This window comes from Xiphias gladius, chromosome 1 (assembly GCF_016859285.1).
Source record: "Xiphias gladius isolate SHS-SW01 ecotype Sanya breed wild chromosome 1, ASM1685928v1, whole genome shotgun sequence".
In the NCBI taxonomy this organism is placed as follows: Eukaryota; Metazoa; Chordata; class Actinopteri; order Istiophoriformes; family Xiphiidae; genus Xiphias; species Xiphias gladius.
This window is the reverse complement of record NC_053400.1, coordinates 6427838-6447342: the sequence shown is the minus strand read 5'-3', so window position 1 is coordinate 6447342 and position 19505 is coordinate 6427838. Positions and strand designations below refer to the sequence as shown.

At 41.8% G+C, this 19505-nt stretch overlaps 1 protein-coding gene across 2 annotated transcripts in view; it reads right to left on the bottom strand.

Moving 5' to 3' along the window:
• cdh8 (cadherin 8) overlaps positions 1-9362 on the bottom strand; it is a 95478-nt gene extending 86116 nt beyond the window's left edge. Inside the window, exon 1 of one of the 2 annotated variants that reach the window (XM_040138551.1) lies at positions 9105-9362. In XM_040138551.1, coding sequence (XP_039994485.1) covers positions 9105-9362 — 258 coding nt within the window. The remainder of the gene's footprint in view (positions 1-9104) is intronic. The other variant, XM_040138562.1, reaches the window with a different exon arrangement.
• Positions 9363-19505: the final 10143 nt, after the last annotated feature.

The following is a 19505-nucleotide window of genomic DNA, read 5'->3' as shown; positions in this document are numbered from 1 at the left end:
TACTGTTCTCCAGCAGTTGTGAATTTTTTGGTTCTGACTGTTAGTGTTGCTACTGTAATTTCATTGGTGCCAGTGACTCAGCAGGTGTTCATTTACCATGACCGGAAAGCATCACCTAATGGGAATCCATACTAACATTAGCAAAGTAGACTTCCACTTTCTGAGCGGGATACAAACTTCAGGATACGACCGGTCTTTCCCAGTGTTTTAATTTTGTAAAGGTACAGACAGCTTAAACTGCCAGCGGTAGATAAGAAGAGCTATGTGTGCTTGTTAAAGTCAGTGACTGGAGAACGTCACTCTCTCTCTCCTTGCGATGGTGCCTTTCAAATATCAGTCAGCTGCTGCCATAGGAGCCGGGAGCTTAGGTGCTATTTCCACAAATATGTAGCAAATGGTTTTATCCATGAGAAACTGAAAAAAAAAGTGGAAAATAGCTTCAGTATCTTCATAGTTTATATTTCCTTACACAAAAAGTGAAAAAAAACTTTCAATTCTGATAACTAAATGTTCACACTCCTCCAACATTACACCAGTCCAGCCCTTAATTCTCATCTGCGATGATGTTACACTAATTGGATCTTCTATTATTCATAATAGCAGAAGTTTTTCTTGAAACTCTGCATTTCATTAAAACACAATAGAGAAGACTGGGTGTTTGCAAAGATTTGTTAATATTTCATCAGACAGACCATCGGTGCATGTCCAATCCACAAGCAGAACAACAAGCAGTTGCGGCTAGGATAAAGGCAATTAGCCAGACTTCAATAACAGACGCCCTCTAGCCCCTAAAAGCTTTTCACATGTTTCTGGCATCCTCTATTCAGTGTCCCCGAACACCTCATTTCGTTGCCATCCAGAGAGGATAGAGCAGCTGAGAGGGGCAACGTAACGTGCTGTGTCCCTCGTTGTGCATTCGGCGCTGGCAGACAAAGCACATACACCAGGATTCTTTGAGAACAATTTCAACATCTTGCACACTCGGCCCTGATTCCCATTAAGCATTCATGATTCATCTGGATTTTATATTATAACGTTTTGAATTTTTCATGCATCTGCCCACCCCCCCATCCCCACCTCACTCCACATCCCACCCCTTTTCTGATCCAACAGGGGAAAAAAAGAAGAATTAATCAAACATTAGAGGAGTAAAGAAAAAAAAAAAGACTTCCACTTACACAAAGAAGCACGTGATTCAGTCATCACCACCTGCTTGCTACATCCAGGGTATTTTTCCTTGAAGTCAGTTTATTTCTAAGGCTCAGGCAAGATGTATCACGTGCAACTTTGAAACACAAACACAGAGTTTCTTAACATTATTAGAAGGATACAGGTGTCTGCACAAGTAGAGTGCAAGTAAAGTTGGAGAATAAAGTATGGGTGTGTGTGGGTGTGCTGCCCTTTTACACCCCCCTCTCTCCTCCTTTGGCTATTATTTCAGCTATCTTTTTGTCCTTCCTGCAGAAGGGATCATTAAACTGAAATAATTCATTTGTGAGAAAGGTCAAAGCCACTGTCTGTTGGCACCCAGATACCAGAGTTAGTGGTAGGAGTGGTTGCGTTGAGAGAGAGAAGAGAGCATTGGATGGAGCCATCGATTCTTCTCATGTGTTTTTTTTTCTTATTGTCAACCTAGTGATTGAGGTGAGCGACTCTCTGCCTTCCGCAGTGATGATAATCATCATCTTTAATACCTGTTATAGGTGAAGACACAGATCTTCAAGTAAATGTCACATCCACTGTTTACTGAGGCCGCTTTGTTGTTATTATGTTGCATGAGATGAGTGAGGAGGGTAGGGAGGATGTAGGGAAGGAGTGAGGAGGGAAAGTAAGGAGGCGGAGGAAGAGGATTGAAGACTGTCATCTTTTAAGTGCCAGATATAGGCACTCGCTCCCCCCCGATCCAAAACTCCCTCCCCATTGTCTCTCCTGCTCAAGCCCACGTGTGCTCTCAGTTAACCATGAAGCCAAATGCACATCCAACCGCACAATAACAACATCCATTCTTAACAAGATTACTCCTGCAGCCCCAGTTTGGCTGATGGGACGTGTATGGGAGCAGAGGCGCAGGGATAAGCTGCCTGCAGCCGCCTGCAGCATTTCACATACGCCGGGCTCTATCCATAGGAGAGGAACTGCCTGGGGAGTTGAGCCAAACATCGAGCCCACAAGAGCACACTGGCACATGGAGCGGGAATCTTTAGCTGCTACTGCTGCTGCTGTGGCTTGTGCCCACAACCACTGTGTCAGAGGCAAGCGCCAATTAGCAGGTTTCAGATAATCATAATCTTTTGATTTGAATAATCAGATTTGAATAATTGTAACCTAATTTACTGTTACTGATGCTTGGCCAGTGTTTTGACTGGAAAACACAGATTCATAAGTAAGCAGAAAGTCCAACAACAGGCTCTTTAATGTTGCCTTAATTCAGTTGTCTATCGCTGCCCGTTAAAAATATGATTATAAACAGGCTGTTGTTTCGTCTAAGAAATAAACAATCGTTTAAATGTCAGCACAACACAAAAGCCAAGATGTTAAAGCCTGTTAAATTGCAAATGCATCTGTTGATAATTTGAAAAAGATATAATCCAAACAAAGAAAATTTCCCTATTTTGAGAAGAAACTAGACTCATTTAGCCAAAGCAGCACACAAGCCAAGCATTTGAGGTGAACCGCTTTAATTCCTATAAATTAGTTAGAGCAAAGTTCAAGGCAGAGTGCCAGATGATTTAGCCTGCTAAGCGCTCCACCTCTGCACAGCCAGCCCAGGCCAAGCCTGGTGAGCCAGGGAGTTTAAGGGAGGCAGAGGAGATGAGAGGAGAGGGGAGGGAAGGCAGTTAAACGGGGGGCTGGGGTTGAGGGAGAGTTCGACCTAATGAGAGGAGGGGGCTTTTCTGGATTTACACTTGAAGAGTTTGACACCGTTGACTGACAAACACTGACATGGGAGAGAGCTAATCGTGCTGACGCAGTCCAAGGTGAAACCACAAAAGGGCCATTTGCTATGAATTAGCACTGATGTAGAAGCTCAGGAAAGTGGCCCCCGCATGAGCTACTCACTGTACAACATGGATTTAATGATTCTGAGCCACAGATGTGAATGATAGCGGCAAGCTTGTTATTTTGCTCAGGGACCCCGCAGCCGTGTGAATGGATGTGCTTTCCTGTTAAATTATTATTGCAGCTGATGCATGTACACAAGAGAGCTTCCAGGGATCGCGGACAAGGCGCGTCATGTGCCTTCTCATGATACACTAAACACTGAACTGAAACATGATTTCCTCTCCCTTATGAAAATACGCAGGGAGAAAATACAGTGTGTGATTTAATGCAATGCAGTCGCTAGGTAAATGTGAGAGGAAAGACAGGACATTGTGAGCTGTGTATGCCCCACGTTTATACACGTGGGTGTGTTTAGAAAGACATAAAGAGAGAAACAGAATGAGTGATGATTCAAAAATGACACATCTGCCAATGGTAAACTGTGAGTGTATATTGCAGTACTTCTGTTAAATCATCACTGACAGGCTGGCGAAAACAAAATTACTTGGCAGTAACATTTAAGATACAAGCAATGCCAATACGTTTGCTGGAAAAGTAATAATGTCAGTGAGAATGAGGTCACCTGTAAATTTGAAATACCCCAGATTTCAGACTGCAATTTCTGCTTAAAACACCTATGGAGCAGTTTAGCAAGAAATCTTTCATAAATATGACCAGGCTGACAGCCCTGCAAATGTTTGCAAAGACACACCGGCAATAAAGCTGCATGGACACACTGCATTTACGCTGCACACACAACCCTCGTGTCTACATATGCTCCATCCGAGCCTGTGTCTTTTCATCTCGTTCTAGTCTATAACACTCACGAATGGACTACCGCATGACACACACGCACGTACATATACGCGGTTTGCTAATGGGAACCAGGACAACGACACTGAGCCATGGACAACCTGTCAAGCTCTTCGAGGGCAGCACTCATATGATCCCACAGCTCTATCAGAGCTGGGCCTAGTGTTTTATTACAGACTGGGAGGGACAGACAGAGGGAGAGATTGGCAAGGAAGACGGAGTCTGTGACCATGGACCATTGATATAATGGCCCTGCCGGCACTGGTGATTTACTGTACAGGTGAGCCTTGGGGAAAGAGAGGAGCGTGGGGAAGGGGAGGAAGAAGAAGCAGAGGACAGAGGGATGTTAGCATGTTTTTTTCTAAATTACACAAGAGGGGGGAAAGAAGATCTAAGGGCTGAGAGACAGGGGAGCTGCTGCTAGACTGCAGTTCAATATGGATCTTTGTGGTGCTGCCTGAAGAGAGATTAAAGAGCTGTATTCCAGGAGCTGCTGTGGGTGTGAGAAACCGAATGAAATTAAGTCCAGCAAACATTGATGGGCTTTCCTTTCCTGAATTTATTGACAGCTTTTTTTCAACCCGCTCTCTTTGGCACTGGAACCTGTGTCTAATTTGGGCTATATTTGAGAATTTATTATATCCGAGCCAATGCTCATAATTTGTCTGTCATAATGGCTATCAATCACTGGCAATAATTCAGCTAATATTCTCGTTAACTCCCACTCCTCATCCATCAATCAAAGGCCGAGTCTTATATCCGCTCAATTGCTGGAGCCCGAGTATATGCAGATTAAGGTGGGGGATCCATGGTAATCAGAGGCTACATTGGCGCGACTCAGGGGATCAACCTTTGATCTGCTGTAAACCAGCAACAGTAGGGCCTCTGGCACAACCAGGGAGACTCAGGCTGCTCTGAGAGCTGCATTCAGGACTCAATCTCGCCTTAGCTTTGCCTCGCTGCCTCACATCGCCAAAGCCAAACACTTGGAGAAATTTTAACAATGTCATTGTACCACACCCCATCGACCCTGGAGGCAAGCTTACTTGGGCTTAAGAGTCACTCTCTCCATAATCACCCCATCACAGAGAGAGAGAGAGAGAGAGAGAGAGAGATAGAGAGGGGATGAGAGAGGGAGAGGCGGAGGTGGAGGTGGGGGACAGAGACAGAGAAAGGCTATCCAGCCGAGCAGAAGTAGCTCACATCAGTATTTATAGACTGATGTCCCACATCTTGTACTAAAAGTCCAAAGTGCAGAAAGCAACAAAAGCAACAAAAAGGTCTGAAATGAATTTGGAAAACCATCCCAGTTAAAGATGGTATACTTATGTCCAGATCAAGATAGTAAAGAGACAAAAAAAAGAAAAAAACAAAGAAAAAAAAAACAATCATAACTTAGTGAGCCGTGAACCGTGATAATTTCACTGTATCAGATACACCATTCAGTAAACAAACAAATACATACTTGATGAACCTCCTTTTTCCGAGGACCACACTGAATCAGTGAATCAAAGGTCTGATCCCTTATCATTTTCACCTGAATCTACTTCTAAGGGGAAAAACAAAAAAGAGGGATTAAACCATTTCAGACAAGTTAGTACTAGAAAAGGATCTTTAATTTTTTTTGGGGGGGGGGCATAACTTATATTACAGAAAATCACCTCTGCTTGCAGCAAAACACCCTGCGGATTTACATTACACCACCAAACTGATACAGTGTAGCGTTGCCCTGCGTGTTGGGAATCCTGTCAAACAGCTTTGGAAGAATGAAGCATGTACGTCCTTCCGCCAGCACGTACATGAAGAAAGACAAAGCTATTTTTTTCTTATGGACATATCCGCTGTCATTCCTGAATCAATAATCAAAGCCTTTTTCTTTCTGTTTCATTGTCGGTCCTTGCAATCTTGCAGTTCAGCCTGAATTGATGAATATTAATGGTCGATTATCAATTCTCTTTGTGGAAAAACACATACAATGCAGTGGTGGATAAAAGGGTTGGACAATGAAATGAGGGATCAGTCAATTTACCACATCTGCAATGCAATTCAGCAGACTTGAATCCATCATTATTAATCCTCACACACCATATGCTAAATGATCGCCAGGAAGTAAAGGAGAAAAGTTACGTCCAAGGCTACGAGATATTCCAGCACTAACTGCCTTCCATCTGCCTCACACTACAAAGAAAATACATTTTGTTTTCTCTTTGGTGGAAACACAGCAATTTGTTCACTGTTTGTCTTTTGCTCCAAGGAAATGTGTTGCCTTTTATGGCCTGATGTATATTTGAATAACTGAAATGGCTTTGATTGAAGAGGCAAACTTTCGGGGAAACATGGCTAACATTGCAGAATGTTTGAATAGGCCTCATAATAAAATGAAGAAAAGTCTTCAGCAAGATTACAACCACCTTATGTACTACAGAACTTTTATTTTATTTTAAAACCAATGCTACACTTTTCCATTATAGTTGTGCAATGGTAGATCAAGAGCTGCTTTGCCTAAAATTACCCTCTCCTTGCCATCCATTGGTCTACATGAGAGTCTTTACTCACTCAAGTGGTATCTCCCACTCGTCGTCAACAATGAACAAACGTGCGGCCCCTAGATCAGTCCCTGTGAGCGATACGTTCAAGCCTATCTACCTTCACACTCCATTTGCCTATTTGTATTCCAAATGACGGTTATTTCTGAACTGTCCCTGGCTCATGATGAGTAATCCTAAAATCCCTTCCAACACTGTGTTCATATTAAGCTACAGCCGAGCAACAAGCTTTCACAGCTGTCTCCCCTGTTTCACTTTAACAGGTACTGCATGTCTGCCTCCCCGACGCCAACGGGACTGACGGGGGCTGACGAACGCACCGCTCAGTGAATCACAATGTCACGAAACGATGCGCTGTAGAAGAACAGCAAAAGGGAAGGGTGCTGTCACACCTTGTGGGCGTCCTTCTCACTCTTCCACACCTCTGTCTCCCCTCACCCTCCTCCCCCTGCTTTCCAGCATTTATGCTAATAGTCTCTGTTGAGAGAGAACACAGAGAATGGTACACTGTTCAAAATCGATGGTACAATCCCTCTCTGTCCCTCTCACAAACACTCTCTCTCACTCTCAGTCCCAATATTGGTGTAGTTGAGGGGAGCCCGGTCACCGACAAAGATTGCGGACGCAAGTATAATTAAACCTCAGAGTGCACCAGTAACAATAAAAAGCAAAACAAATAAACCAATAAACAAAAAAAGCATGGGATGGAAAGAGTCCAATCTTGGCCTGGATTCCCTTGACAATGGTCCCACAACCCCAGACACAGGCGGCCTCTCACACAGCAGAGGAAATGACCCATTGGAATCACACCTCTGATTATATGATTATTTTTTTAATTAAGTGTGAGAAACAGAGAAAGGGGAAGAAAAGGAGACAAAGGGACTGAGAGGGAGAGATATTTCTACTCTTAAACCAATACAGTGCCATCCTGGTTTAACATAGAACTTATCTCAGCTCGGCCAGGCATACTCATGAGCACTTAACCTTGCAGTGAACGCAACCCATCATCACCGCCTCGCAAAAGGCAAGCCACGTTCTTCTTCGCCCAGAGCTGCCCCCCTACCTCGCGCCCATTCCTTGCAATGTACTTCAACGGGAAGGTGCTTATACCTATGACAAACCTATCCTACAGTCAAGTTTGTTGCAAAACATTAACTGAGACCTTGAGAGAAACCATCCTTCAGGACGGGGAACAGTTTGATTTTGTGCCACCAATCTTTTGTTGACAATCTGCAGAACATTTCACACTCAGGCCATAGTCAAACAGCACAGTGTTCAAACTGAGACTGCATGTGAGCCTGGAATAATGAATTGAAACTCTGTTATTAATACGTTCTTAGTCTTTGACTGTTACCTTATGCTTGCGTGGTTTCCATTTTTGCCTTTTTTTTTTCTTTTTGAGGAAACATTTTCCGGATAAATATCTATAAATATATAGCAGTCTGCCAGGTGATGTGTCAAATCTTTGATGCTTAGTTTCTCACAGCAGCAGTCTAACCTGTAAATTCCAAGCTCACGGATGGTCACTGTGGCCCCCGTTGAGTGTTTGTTTGTTTCAGCATTCTGATGAGCAGCCAATGTCAAATCCAACAGAGGCTGTCTAATTGACTCGCCTGAAAAATTAATGCATCACTTAACAGCATTTTTATGTTTGTATGGTATTTAGAAAACACAGGTGCAAATCCCGCATGGTAGCAAATGTTTAATTGATGCAGCCATATGACAATGCTCAAAATAGAGAAAAAAAAAGGAAGAACCAAGAGGAAGAAGAGGAAGTGAAATTAAAAATTTTTACTTCGACCACGAGTGACATGTTTTCTTGTGCAACAAAAATGCAACCAGCTGTTTTTGCTTTAGTACTTTCAGTGTATGTCAAAGGCAACAAGAAAGGCATACCCACCAATTATCAAATATTAGGCACCAAAACACTGTTTGCAATAGCTATTATCGAACAAGATCAAATATTATGCTAGATGGCCTGCATTCCTGCCCATGCCAGAGTGGCTGGGTGATATTCTAGGGGAGGGAGGTGGACGTGGCTGCCAGGCTGACTCTCCCCAGGTGAGTCCCAGCAATGAGCTGTGAACAAGCTGCTTTGGCTGGGCTGGCCAGCAGCCTTCCCTTCCCCTGAAACCTGCCTGATACTTCCACACAGGCCAGGGAGCAGGTGGCCCTTAGCTGCAGGATTAGCCCCCATTTCTGTTCATTACAGAGCCATAGTGGACAAACTCACCATTACTAAAGTAGCCCTCTCTTATCCATGCCATGCACAATTTGTACACCATGCCTTTGGAGGAAAAAATGGATGTGGTCAGAAATGGGAGATTAAAAAAAAAAAAAAAAAAATTCGATCTCATGCATCTGTATTTTGTGTGATAGGGAGTACATACACATAACAATCTGTGTGACAGCTACACAGTATTTTGGATTTCAAGGACATCCAAAACCGCGAAAAAAAAATGTTGCCACCATTATTTGATAGGACTTTAATTATTTCCAAAAGCATTTTGACCCACCGCCCACTCCCCTACCCCCAAACACCACCCTCTCTCTTGTCCCTATATCTCTGCTTCCCCCTTGACAACCGAAACCCTCCCACTTCCCATGGGAAGAAAAAAAAATGGAGGGAGCATTCAAATGGCCGAATTAATGTTTCCACACGATAAGCGAGCTTAATATAATGCTGACAATCACAGCACTCACCCTGCCAACTAGAATTGGATCGGGTCCAGAAAATTCCTCCAGCACAAACATTTGATTCCAAACCCATCCTCTCTTGGCGCGGCTCAGTAATCTTTGTCCTTCGCCAAGACCGCTCGCCACTGCTGCGGACCCACCAGTTTGTGTACTTTTGGACTGGCCTATGATAGGAGTCATAGACACGCAGGGAACACAAGTAATCCACACCAGCAGCAAGGACATCCACAGATCCATGAGCATCTCCTCGGACCGCTTTGGCATCCTGTCGTTGTGTGTTTTGTTTGTTTGTTTGTTTGTTTTATGAGACTCTTCTCTCTCGGTGTCTCGTTTCCCCCACTCTCTTCAGATCAACAGCTTCTTAGCTAACAAGAAAAGGTTACTTGTGTCCTCTTTGAACAGCAGAGCTAGCATTCATGGTGTGATAAAGGTCACTTGCATGGTATGCCTCCATAGCAGTTGATGAGGGGCTGAGGCGCTCAGCACAGCATCCATTTGGCGCTATTCCGATGGGGAGACCTATAAGGGGAGCAATCACAGTTTGTTAGTTTTCTTTTAGTCTTGTGAGGAGTTGTCAGGAGATGGGGAAGAACAAGGGAGGTAGGAATAAGAAAGTAGAGTCAAATAAACATTAGAACAAATCAGGCGAGACAGCCAGAACGATAGAGAGAAGAAAAATCTGCTTCTAAGGCAAATAAAATGATAAAAAGGGATTAAAAAAAAAAAACAGGAAGAAAAATCTCATTTTAGGACAAGAAGTCAAGATGTCACTTCATCATCGCAAATGATCTATCCGTAGCAGCCATGACCCTTTATTCCAATCTCGTTTTCATATTATCCCACTACAACTGAAAAACAAATGGGTATGTCTGTACTCTGAGGGTATTCAGCCCACAACATCTGATTGCCTTGCTTTAATCTGTTGTTCTGGGGATTATCCTGGAAAGATTGTCAGCAATTACATGTCCCTTATGATTAATGTTTTCACAATACATTTTGGGTGACATATCCTTTCATGCTGCAATCAAATTCCTTAGACATCTGAGCGGGCATGCATGCATGCAGTAGTGTCAGCTTTAAACAGAGAGGCTGGTTGCAGGTGAGCTCTACAGTGTCAACAGCGCTGCAGCTCACTGATATCATAGTAATCCAGATGAGATAATTGTGAAGGTATTTAGAGGCATGTTTAATCATTGAATCAAACACGTCATAGTATATTGGGACTCTGGTTTTCTGGTAAGCACGGACATATACTTTTTTTTTTTTAACACTTAATCAAACGAAAAAAACAAAACAAATTAAATACAACAGAGTGACACTCCTGTAACATAAGATCAAAAGGATGCAAAACCGTTTTAGCTTTAACATCCATTTCACCAGCTCGGTCGTTTCCGTGTGCAACACACTGATGTGCATTGTTCATCAGAATGCAAAACCAGAGGCAGCAAAAAAAAAAAAAAAAAAAAAAGCACAGACACAAAGGGTTGGCTTTGAGTTGTCCTAGGCTACAACTGATGCAGGTGGACATGCTATCACGGCACAGAATGGCTCGCTTCCAGCACGGTGTCAGTGTTAGTTCCGATAACTTTTACTCCACGCAGTAAGTCATATGCGGTGTGGAGTAATACATGGTTCCAGCAGTGCAATTTCCAAGGACAATAAGCTGTAACGTATTCCACCTGAAGGCAACTGCAACATCGTAAAGTGTGGAGATCCGAGTAACTGTGACATTCTCCAACTACAGGCACCGACCTGGAGACTCCGCGGAGCAGGTTAATAACAATGGCATAATTATACATAGGAGAAATGAGCGGGAGGAGAATGGGAGCCTGTTAGATTACAAAATTATAGCCAATAGATAAATTAAACTTAAATTGAACTATAAATAACTGACATGAAATTGTGTGGGTTTTTTTTTTTCTTTCTTTCTGTTTTTAGTGCATTATCAAGTCACAGTGGTGCGTGACTAAGGAAGCGGTTTCAGCACCACGGGGGTAGGACAGCTCCCCGCCAGAAAACAGCCGGTCCCGACGGCTCCGCGGAAAAAGCGAGCGCCGGGTGCGGAGGAGCTGTCCAAGGTAGGGGAAATCCACTCAAGGGAGCAATTCGCTTTTCAGTTTCTAGTCACCCGATAAGAAATAACACGACGAATCAGTCCATAAAGTTTGGGGCAGCTACTTGCCTTTTGCACCTCTGTAATAGTCTGCAGCACGTACCCCCGATTACCCGAATTCGCCCTCTCTCTTAAGTTTTTACCCTTTGAGGACACAATGTTTCCAACCGGTCCATCTCAGTGCATCCAAGGTGGAGCTAGAACGCATAAGCGGTCCAATATACAGAAAAGAAACCATATGCAGGCAGCAAACGCGCGACTTACACCGCGACAGAGGCAAGTGAAATGCGAATAAAGAAGGTAGCCTAAGTTGCAGACCTTTCCTGCAGACTCGCTCGCTCTCTCCGTGTCATCTGGCGCCTGTAAATGTGCCGGGGAAAATGTACTTTAGCCCCGCGATGGAGACGTGGCAAGTCCCATGAAGCCTCTCCGCAAAACACCCATGTACCACAGTAATACCTGTCAGGTTTATATATGAAGGTGACGGGCAATACTTACTAGTGAGACTTGCATCCTTCTCCGCTGCTGCATCATTTCCCCGTTTTGTTTTGTTTTTTTTGTTTTTTTGTTTTTTTTTTCTCCTTCAAAATAGGCAAAAAAAAAAAAAAAAAAAAAAAGTCCAATGCGTTTCAGTCGAGGCGGTTGGAAAACGAGCCAAACGCGGCGAGAGGCGAGAGGCTAGAAAAATCCTTCGTGCAGTTTGTCAAGGCGGAGTGACAGTGTTGGGGTTGTAGTTAAGAGCTCCGTCAGGCTTGCTGGCCGACTGGAAAAGTGAGGAGGAGATGGAGCGGAGATGCACGGCGGCGAAGAGAGCCTCCCCTCCACGGCGCTCATTGGGCTGATGAGGAGCCGGGTCAACAGGCGCACAAATGAATGCATGCCGCTCGGCACGGACGCGCTAAGGTTGTCGTCTCACATTGCTATGGCTGTAGATATGACATAGGTGCGTGCAGGTAAAATCCTCGCCTATGTGTATTTTTTATTTCTTTTTTTTTTTCTTTTTTTTTTTTTCAATTTTCTAACTCTCCTCTTTGTTGAGGCGCCGACGCATGAGTTGGCCCTCGCTTCCCTCGGTTATTAGTGAAATGAAATAGGGCAGGCGAGCAGTGAAACGAAGCCGAGGCTGCTCATTTACACTGTCATTTGATAGGGTTAAGGAATGAACAGATGGACACACACACTGTGGCCCTGCCGGCACAACGATAGCTAAAGAACTATTCTATCCGTTCAGGCTGACTTCGCTTCCCCGTGACTGTTCTACGGTTTAGTTCATTCGTAGTCTTGACACATGAATGTACACGGCAGGAAATTCTGTGAATAAAAAAAAAAAAACAAACAAACAACAACAACAAAAAAGACTATTATAAGACAAGGAGCAGGGAAAGTGTTAAAAAGGTCTTATAAAGACAGTTAGTGAAAAGGTCATGCTCATCATTGCATCCCTGAACGTGAGTGTTTGTGTGCGAGTGCAGCAGAGTGTATGAGTGACGGCAGAAGGGGGTACTCGTGCTGCTGTCCGTGGAGAGAGCCCTCTAGTGTCTGTGCGGCCACTTGGCAGCAGCCAGGCAGGCCTTGGGGGAGCAGCTCCCTCATTGGTGCGTCGGGAGAGGATGGTCAGTCGGATGCTGTCTGGCCTCACACGACTTCCCCTCAGCTGTGACAAATCCCTTCATGAAACTCATTGGAGCCCAGGACCATTAAACGCCGCCTCAAGTTTCCTCTGTTCCGAAGATAACCTCACGTTCCCCTCCACCTCGGCCTAGCGCTAAAGTGTATACATCATGCTGACTCAGTGGTAATAAGTCTTAAAGCAAAGAGTTTGTCTAAGAGCACGACATGTTATTGTACCTTAGCGCCTTAACAAAGCAGAAGTCTCCCTCTTCGGCTTTGCCTGGTGGTGGCCTTTTGACCCAAGCTCCAGAGATCCCAATTAGCAGAGACATCAAGTCTACCATTATTTATTTCTGTACCATTTAATTTTCCTCCCACTCACGCTTTGATCTTGCAGCTGCATTTCAGATGGGAATTCTCCAATCATCTTTTTTAAAAGCTTCTGCTGCATAATACATTAGCCTGTAAATGTTGAGCCATGTTTCTCTTGCTTGATATGAATGAAGATTTCATTGACGGACATTCTGAGCATATCGGGTTAGCGTGGATAGAGTTAAACATGTGAAAAGGACTTCACAGGGGGGAGTTTTCATTTAAAATCACTTTCTGTTAAAGTATATAAACAGCCAAACAGCATATGACAGTAACTGAAGCTGCTGGCATAGTGTAATTATTTTTTAGATGCAGTCTAATCTTCTTCTCGCTCTGTCACACACATATGCACTGTCTAACACGACACAGTAAAAGTGTCAAACTTCAAAGCACAAGCCCTAATTCATTCTTAATACAAGAATATATACTGTTATAAAAATGTGTCAGCATCAATGTTATTCATGGCACTCTCTTTAAAAGATAGGATAAAAGCTCCATTGACATCGGGTGAATCTGAAACTAATCATTCAAAATCTCCCTCTGTGAGTGGAGGTTTGTGCAAATGAGAGGGTTCCAGCTTTAAATTAGTGATTAATTCCACTGACGTGGCCCCTGCCAGTGATCAAAATATCTGATGGCTTTGAAAAAGGCAAAGTAAGTGAAGGGGAAATGGTCTTTAGAACCCAAGCATCCTCAATCGATCATTAGTTATTACTTTGTCAGTGGTATTAATCACAGAGCTGTTGCGGTGTGCGCCACATACTTCCACATCTGAAACGCTGCCCAAGTCACCACCACAGGGACTGTTACTATATTTTGATGCTTGATTTAGATATTCTTGTATGTTATTTGTTTCGCATCACTCATCCTGATGAGCCGTCTGCCTTGAGGTTGTGATAACCAGCAACCATAAACTAGGATTTTAGCTTGATGTTCCTTCTTTAGTTTGCTTTACTTGTCCTTCATTGCTGTTATCGCTGGTGGCTTCGTTATACTGGCATCCTGTCAAATTTAGATTGAATTCAAATTCCTTCTAATTACTTAGAAGCACATTCGGCTCTGCCATATATCAGTGTGTTTATAGTCCCGTATAGCTCTTGATTAAAATAGGTATTCAAATACTTCTGTCTTTGTAACTCTGAAACACTTTGCAACCCTTGTTTTGAAAAATAATATATAAATTAGGGCTGCAACTAACTTTTTTAATTTAATCTAATTTTTATTATTTAATATTATTTTATTATTTCGATTATACATTGATTGATATTTTCTCTATTAACTGGTTTGTCTAAAATGTCAGAAAATTGTACAAAAAAAAAAAAAGAAAAGCAAATTACAATTTCCCAGAGCCCAAGAGTGACCAAAGAAGCCTAAAAATCTTCAGTTGAAAATCATATAAAACAGAAAAAGGCAGCAACTTCTCCTAAATTTGGAGAAGCTAAAAACAAAGAAATTATTGCATTTTTGCTAGAGAAATGCCTGAAACGATTAATTGATCATCAGATTTGTAGCCAGTTTATCTTCTGTTGATCTGCATCTCCTGGTTGAAATGATTGGGATCCCTTAATTTTAAGTACAGAATTTAGAATATCTTCAGAAATAAACCTAAATGAACCAATTTTGTATAATTAGAATGTTTAATAAAATGTCTGAAGTTACATACAACATAACAGTTCCAAAGGCTACAAGCTAATCAGCAAAGATGTTGAATTTCCTGTTTCAACGGTTCACAATTTTATCAAGAAGTTTCATAGAAATAAAACTGTTAAGATGCTTCCAGGACGTGGAGCTAAGAAGAAACTCAGTGAGAGAAGTCTGCAAAGGTTGATGCAGATTGTGGAAAAAACACCGCACAAGACATCTAAAGAGCTTCAGGTTGACCTGGAGCAATCTGGAGTGGTGGTTTCAGCCTGTACCAACGCCGCACACTAAACCACGTAGGGCTCCAAGTAGCGCTCCATAAATAAGCCATAGTCTTTCTGGGATAATGTTCTATGAATAGATGAAACCAAAGTAGAGCTCTTTGGGAATGCAGTGCATCAGTTTGTTTATAGGTGATGAAATGAAGCCCATAAGGAGAAGAACATTCAACCTACAGTAAAACATGGTGGAGGTTCTATCCTGCTGTGGAGCTGCTTTGTTGCTTCTGCTACTGGAGGCATTGATTGTATCAAATGATGAAATCAGAAGATTATCAAGGCATTTTACACAAATGTGTTGTCCAGTGTCAGAAAACTCGGTTTGAGGTGAAGGTCTTGGGTCTTTCAGCAGGACAACGGCCCAAAGCAGACATCCAGCAGCACAAAAGAACGGTTGAAAAGGAAAAGATGGACTGATTTAAACTGGCAAGCAATGAGTCCTGACCTAAATCCCATTGAAAACCTTTGGAGAGAGCTGAAATCTGCCATTCCAAAAAGGACTCCTGCAAACTTAAAAGAGCTTGAACACAAAGCAGTGGAAGAGAGACAGAAACTACCAGCTTCTACAGGTGCAAGAAGCTTCTAGATGGTTACATGAAATGTGTAGAGGCTGTCGTTGTGTCTGGGGTACATTTTATGTTAGTAATATTGCACTATTATGAAAGGTTTTTTTTTTTTCTTTTGTTCCATAACCTTGTACATTCTATCAAAAATATTTTCATTATACAAATTTGGTTAATTTGCATCTATTTCTGAAGATATTCTAAATTCCGTACTTAAAATTAAGGGGTGCCAATAACTTCAACCAGGACTGTATTAACTATTAAGTCAAATCAAATAATTAATCAATTAATGAATTACTTAATCAACGAATGAGTGCAGCTGTAACATAAACACAGTTTAACTTCATCAGAAGCAAAGATGGAAGTCAAACCACTTACCAAGTCAACACTGGTTTCTTTTAACCATGACCATGATCCTAAACAAGTATTTTTAATTGCCTAATTTAATCAGTCTTTAAACCATTGAGATATCAGCTCAGTAAAAGAGTCTTTTTTCAAAAAAATCATGGGTTGTTTCGGAAGGCAAAATAATAATTTTGTCATATCCAATGGAGGTGTTGTCAGTTAGGTTATTGAGGCATGAACATGCACGAATTTTGTACACATTTAGACAAGTGCTATGTAATATATCTAACCCATACTGTGCCATTTCATTGCTAAAAAAAACTCACACAGCAGCTTTGGAGGAAGTGGGATCATTGGTATCAGTGCTCCCAGGATTTCCCAGGTGATCAAGAGATTGAAACTACAGTAGTTTCCCTCCAGTCACAAACATGCCTCGCTAATGTTTGGGCTACTGCCACAATCATTAGGGCAAAAGAGAGATTACAGTGACGATATCAATGAGTTACAGTGTAGTTTAGGTGTTAGGGTGGTGTGGTAGACGAAGGTGGGGGCAAGAGTTCTGTGTCTAAAAGGACCAAATTGTCTTCCTCCTCTTCTTATTCCTCCTCTTCACCTTTTTCCCCCTGTCCTGGTCAATAAAACATTAAAATAGCATATCGTTAAAAGTGCTCTACTCAATAAGCCCGTGGCTGGTGGACATGAAAGGCTTGGGAAATACTCATTGTTCTTCATTGTCAAGTGCTGCCCTCTCCATTTGACAGTATACTGTAATATTAACAGCACAATTGAGCACCCAGGCAGGTTCCTTCCATTCAGCTCCTTCAAAACCGCCATGGCTGATTTCAGGCAGGTTTTTAAAATCCTTTTTTGAGCTGCTGTGAATTGTTTAAAATGTCAAAATATGCAAATCACTTCTGACCTCTTTTGAATCATAAAACACAGCATAAAATCAAACTTAAATTAGAGTTGAGTATGAGAAAAATATGAAAAAAAATGTCCCCCCTGCTTTAACACTTCCTGTCCAGACAATATGCAAAGTGCACAACCAATCCCACAAACTTGAAGTTGCAGAGAAATTTTGGGTGATGTCTGTGTTTGAGCAGGCCAAGATATAAGTACAGCATGTGGCACATTAGCATTCCTAAAAGTCACACATTAATTGGTTTCAGATTAAAGTTAATTGATTTAGCTGATAGTTTTAAAGCTCCACAAGATAATTAAGTGCAGTGTTGAGAATTCTGATATGTTGACATTTTGAGAATGAACAACCTGTAACGTGTGGGTACAACATAACGTTAACTAACATCTTAATCATGCAAATTGAAAAACACGGCAGATTTAATTATCACCGGTCGAATCATTGGTCCTCATTAATTACATTTGGCTTATTTATTCACATTCACATATCCATTCCACTTACTTCCCAATTATGCAGGACAGTCCTCAGACCCCTGCTGATATAACAAACAGTAATTCCATTCCTGCTTCATTAGGGGATGCATGTAATAAGACACTGAGAGAATGGAGGGACAAATGAGTTTCCAAGGTTGAAGAGCGGCAGCAATGACTATCCAGAGCATAAGAAATGATTATTAGACTTTCTTAATACTAACATTTTACTGAGTCTCCTGTAGGGGTAATGAAATCTGTAAGGAGAAGGTTCAACTTACATCACTAGTGACACAAATGCATTATATTACCCCCAGCCCATGCAAAAATGTTTAAAAAAGTTGTTGTTAGTCTATATACTGAGCAAAACATACGAAGCAAACTTAAGAAAACAAGGTGGATACACAGACGTTGAATTAAGATGAAGTATTCATTAACAGAACTAATTGAAGAAATAGAATAGAAGAAAATATTGAAATTATATTTGTTTCTAGAGTTGAGAATAGACAACAGTGGCTGGAAACCAAACATTTTCTAAAATTTGCCTGTAGTGTTGGGGGTTCAGGATTGAATTGGAATTTTACTTTTAGCATGGTTGAAATTATCTTTATTTCCATCGACAAATGCCTATAATTGACTCAAGATGTCTTTATAACAAATTTTAAAAATATTCAGACAATGAAAAAATGTAGCGAATGAGGTCAGCAAGTTTCTTATGCAACTTTTGTGGTTAACATAGGCAGTGAATATATTTTTTCTTGGGTGGTGTCCAACATAGCTGTGAGAGGAACGTGTGCCCCCCAGTTTTGTAAATCACATTGACTGCACCATAACATTACATTAGCCAAATAAAATGAAATTAATCAATGAAGTTAAAAATGATTGCTATTCAGAATGGACATTTTGACAATGTACAGTCATCAAGGATGACAGTTCCAGTACTGTTGAGGCTGTCTCAATACTGTCCAAACCCCTTTCCAACAACAAATCAACATAGATAAAAAAATCATATCTGAGCTGTAGCATGCAAAATATCAAAGGAAAACAACAGAAAAGCTTGCACTGTTCAAGATCATTTTCACAAGAAGGATATTGTGTGTGTCAAGGACCAAGAGAGATGGGGTAGAGAACATCGCAGTGGCAGTCCGGGAAGTTTTGGTGCCACAAACATCAGCTGTGGAAATCTGCTGATGTTTTGCAGGTATAATGTTTGCCAGTTCCACAATCTTAGTTTAGCGTGTTATCACGCTGATATTTGCTAATAGCAATTAACACAAAATAAAGATGAGATTGATGGGAATGGCAGCATTGGACAAAGTAAAATTTTGACCTGATGATGGAGGTAAGGGAAAAGTCAGTGGATTACCAAAGTCAGTAGGATCTATCCTTCGGGGGTACAAATGTCTGTACAAAATTTCTTGGCAATCCATCAAATAGTTGTTAAGATGTTTCAGTCTGGAGGAAGGTAGACCAGTCCAACGGAGTGACCACCATTCCCATCCATAGAGTCTCTAGCATAGCAAGAAACTGACCCACTGTTAAAAAGTCTAATGGATAAGATGTGTTATACTGGTTGCAGCAGCTTCTGTTTCAAAGTCATTGTGCACTGCATAGGCTGGATTGGAGCAGTTTAAAATGTGATGCAACATGGTACACTTTAATATCATGGTAAACTTTTATATACCACAGAGGACGATCAGGACACCAAGAAAGTCTAAAAGCAGTAAGGAACAAGGTTTTTCTCAGAGCTAAAACTCTATTTTGACAGTGTTTCCAATTGTCTATTTTTCTTCATTGGACAACTGCCCAATCTTCTGATATGGTTATCGCAAAGTATGAATTCCCCATGGAAGTTCTCACAATTTCCCAGACATCTATGACAATGATTGTCTGGTAACACTCAACTCAAGTAGATATCCAGATAGCAACTGAAAGATGAAATTGACAAAGCCATTTGTATACGTTGTTTCGATTACAAGATACAGCCAGAGAGGAGAAGATAGGAAGAACAAAAACTGAAAAATAAATGCTAAGAGGCAAGGCAAGGGCAAAGAACCGCGTAAACATTGGTGAGGCATTCCAACGGTGGAGAGCA